Source organism: Eimeria mitis, genomic scaffold (assembly GCF_000499745.2).
Source record: "Eimeria mitis Houghton genomic scaffold, Emh_scaff5682, whole genome shotgun sequence".
Classification (NCBI taxonomy): domain Eukaryota; phylum Apicomplexa; class Conoidasida; order Eucoccidiorida; family Eimeriidae; genus Eimeria; species Eimeria mitis.
This window is the reverse complement of record NW_024015579.1, coordinates 1-3,441: the sequence shown is the minus strand read 5'-3', so window position 1 is coordinate 3,441 and position 3,441 is coordinate 1. Positions and strand designations below refer to the sequence as shown.

The window sequence follows — 3,441 nt, the reverse complement described above, 5'->3', positions numbered from 1 at the left end:
TTATTCTTATTTTTATTCTTTTATTGTTACTTTTGGTTCTTGTACTGAGGCAGAGCAGAATGCAACACCTGCTGCTGCTGCTGCTGCTGCACCTGCTGCTGCTGCTGCTGCTGCACCTGCTGCTGCTGCTGCTGCTGCACCTGCTGCTGCTGCTGCTGATGCACCTGCTGCTGCTGCTGCTGCTGCTGCACCTGCTGCTGCTGCTGCTGATGCACATGCTGCTGCTGCTGCTGATGCACATGCTGCTGCTGCAGCGTGTGGAGGCTGATGGTCGACGAGCAGCGGGGAAAGGGCTCAGCAGCAGCAGCACAGCAGCAGCAGCAACAGCAGCAGCAGCAGCAGCATATTCACACAGAGTTGGTGGCGGAGCTGCGGGGCCATGAAGGCGATATAAAAGATGTTTCAATGAGCGATGACTCCGAGCTTGTAAACCCTAAACCCTAAACCCCAAACCCTAAACCCCAAACCCTAAACCCCAAACCCTAAACCCTAAACCCTAAACCCTAGACCTCTAAGTTCATGAGTGGAGATGTATAAGGGTTTGCGTTTGTTTTTTCTCTCAGCGTGTTCTCTGCTGCTTTTGCTTATGGTTAGTGTATACCCTTGAACCCCAAACCCTAAACCCTAGCCCTAAACCCTAAACCCTAAACCCTAAGGGTTTATTTGTTTCTTTTGTTTTCAGGTTGTTTGCTGTGGGGGCGGCGGCAGTTTGTCTGTGTGGCGGTGGCGAGGAGAGGAGGCGCCGCTGTCGCAGCAGATCCTAAACCCTAAAACAAACAAAACCCTCAACGTTCGATGCTGCAGGCAAGCAGCAACCACCGAGGGCTTAGGGTTTAGGGTTTAGGGTTTAGGGTTTAGGGTTTGGGGGTTTGGGTGACATTCTAGCGACCGGCAGAAGCAGCGAAGAAAAACCATCAGGGGAATCAGCATGCATACAAATATGGTTTAGGGTTTAGGGTTTAGGGTTTAGGGTCTAGGGTTTAGGGTTTAGGGTTTAGGGTTTGGTTGCAGGTTTCTCTCGAGCGCAGCTGGCGGTCCTTCTTCCCCCAAACGGCTCATCGCCGTAGCCAGCGACGTTCGGGGCCCATCCTACCTCTTTGGCTGGTNCCTTCTTCCCCCAAACGGCTCATCGCCGTAGCCAGCGACGTTCGGGGCCCATCCTACCTCTTTGGCTGGTACGTGGGCTCAGCTAGCTAGCTAGCTAGCTAGCTAGCTATGTTTCTAGCTATCTTTCTAGCTATCTAGCCATCTAGCTATCTAGCTAGCTAGCTAGCTAGCTAGAAGCTAGCCAGCTAGCCAGCTGGCTTTTTACTTGGTTAGCTAGCTAGCTAGCTTTCCAGCTAGCTAAAATATCCAGCTATCTTTGACTAGCTAGCTAGGTAGCTAGCTAGCTAGCTACGAGCAGCAGCCTGAATTGTTGCGTCTGCTGGGCTGGTGCTTCGTCCCGATTGGAGAGAGGCTGAGAGCTTCTTGGGAAGGGTTTAGGGTTTAGGGTTTAGGGTTTAATAGGGTTTAGAATATACGAGGGTTTAGGGTTTAGGGTTTAGGGTTTAGGGGTGTATGTGCAGGGCAGTAGTGAAGGATACAGCGGACGGCTCTGGCGGCAGCAGCAACAAGAAGGCTGACGATCCTTCTCCCGCAGCAGCAGCAGCAGCAGGTGCAGCAGCAGCAGCAGCAGCAGCAGCAGCAGGGGGAATGAAGCTGCAGCAGGTATGCTGCATGTGCTGCGACCCCTCCTCCCCCTGCTGCCAGCTGGCGGTTTCTGCTGATCAGCAGCTGCTGGCTGTGGGCCTCGCCAACGGCACCGCGAAGGTTTTTGATAGAAAGTATAAACCCTAAACCCTAAACCCTAAACCCTAAACCCTAGATATTAAACCTTACAGACTATACAGACTAAACCCTAAACATAAACCCTAGAGGGGTTTTGTCTAGGCAGAGATTGTGGCTCTCATAGATGGATATCTTAACAGCAAAACCCTAAACCCTAAACCCTAAACCCTCGACCCCCCACAAAACCCTAAACCCTAAGCCCCAAACCCTCGACCCCCCATAGAACCCTAAACCCTAAACCCTAAACCCTCGGTGTTTGTGGTGCCGCAGGCTTTCGCTGGTTGCGAGCCAATCGGCGCATGAGCTGCCGGTGACGGCTCTGTGCTTCCTGCAGCACAGCGGCTTCCTCGTCTCTACCAGCGCGGACTATGCAGTTGCTGTCAGCTGCTGCTGCTGCTGCTGTTGCTGCTGCTGCTGCTGCTGCTGCTGTTGCTGGTTATACTCCGCTGCTGTTGTGGTGGCTGGTGAATGCAGCGATGCGGTTGTGTCTCGGTTCCTTCTTTCTGCCAGGCTGCTGTTGCTGCTGCTGCTCGTCCGCTGCTGCTGCTGCTGCTACTGCTGCTGCTGCTGCTGGGCTTGACTGCTGCTGCTGCTGTTTGTTTTGCTTCTGTGTGCAGTTCTTGAACACCGCTCCACGTCCGCTGCTGCGGTGCTCTAGCTGCTGCTGCTGCTGCGTCTTCGTGCTGCTGTTGGTTGCTGCTGCTGTAGTGGTGCTGCTGCAGCATATTCTGTACGTCGGGCAGCAGCAGGTGCTGCTGCGGCAGCAAGCCCTTTCTGCTGGCAACTTCGAGGCGACGCTGGGAGACATCCTTGCTGAAAGGCTGCAGCAGCAGCTGCAGCAGCAACAGGAGCAGCAGCAGCAGCAGCAGCAGCAGCAGCAACAGCAGCAACAGCTGCAGCAGGAGATGCTTGACATGCCGCGTGATGCTCAGCAGCATCAGCAGCAGCACACAAAAGAGGGAAAGCCGTATGTTAAAGGCCCTCATGATGAACTATGAAGATTGCTGCTGCTGCTGCAGGAGCAGCAGCAAAAGCAGCAGCAGCTTCGCTTGCATGCGTTCAGCTGTTCAGCTCAAGCCTCAGTTCGTTAGCTGTTGCTGCAGCTGCAGCAACAGCGGCAGCAACAGGAGCAGCAGCAGCAGCAACAGGAGCAGCAGCAGCAGCAGCAGCAACAGCAGCAAGTGCTGCTGTTTACGCTGGGCTTTAGTCATAGTCGCGTAGCAGCAGCAGAATTACTGCTTTCTGGCGGTAAAGTGCTGCAGCAGCAACACTGCAGCTACACCTGCTATTGCAGCAGCAGCAGCAGCAACACTGCAGCTGCATCTGCTGCTGCTGCTGCTGCTGCTGCAGCAACAGCAGAAGCCTTTCTATAGGCAGCATGCATTTAATACTTTTTTGGGTTTTGTTTATTATAATGCGGAGACATTTCGTTGTTTCGTTCGCTAGAGATGAATGTACACCTCAACTACAGGCGAAACCCCTTCGGGTTCTGTGGCAGACGATTGTTGCTGCTGCTTCTGCTGCTGCTGCTGCTGCTGCTGTTGCTGCTCTTTGTTGTATAGCGGTGACTATACCCGTATATCAATATATATATATATATATATATATATA

The 3,441-nt window shown here is 53.3% G+C and overlaps 1 protein-coding gene across 1 annotated transcript; it reads left to right on the top strand.

Annotated features, from left to right (window-relative positions):
• Positions 1–267: 267 nt before the first annotated feature.
• On the top strand, positions 268–3,203 carry EMH_0083550 (uncharacterized protein; the record flags this gene model as incomplete). Its single annotated transcript, XM_038022841.1, is given in 7 exon segments — positions 268–426; positions 1,012–1,106; positions 1,110–1,175; positions 1,569–1,826; positions 2,101–2,203; positions 2,553–2,801; positions 2,940–3,203. Coding segments are annotated over 7 exon segments (1,194 nt in total).
• Positions 3,204–3,441: the final 238 nt, after the last annotated feature.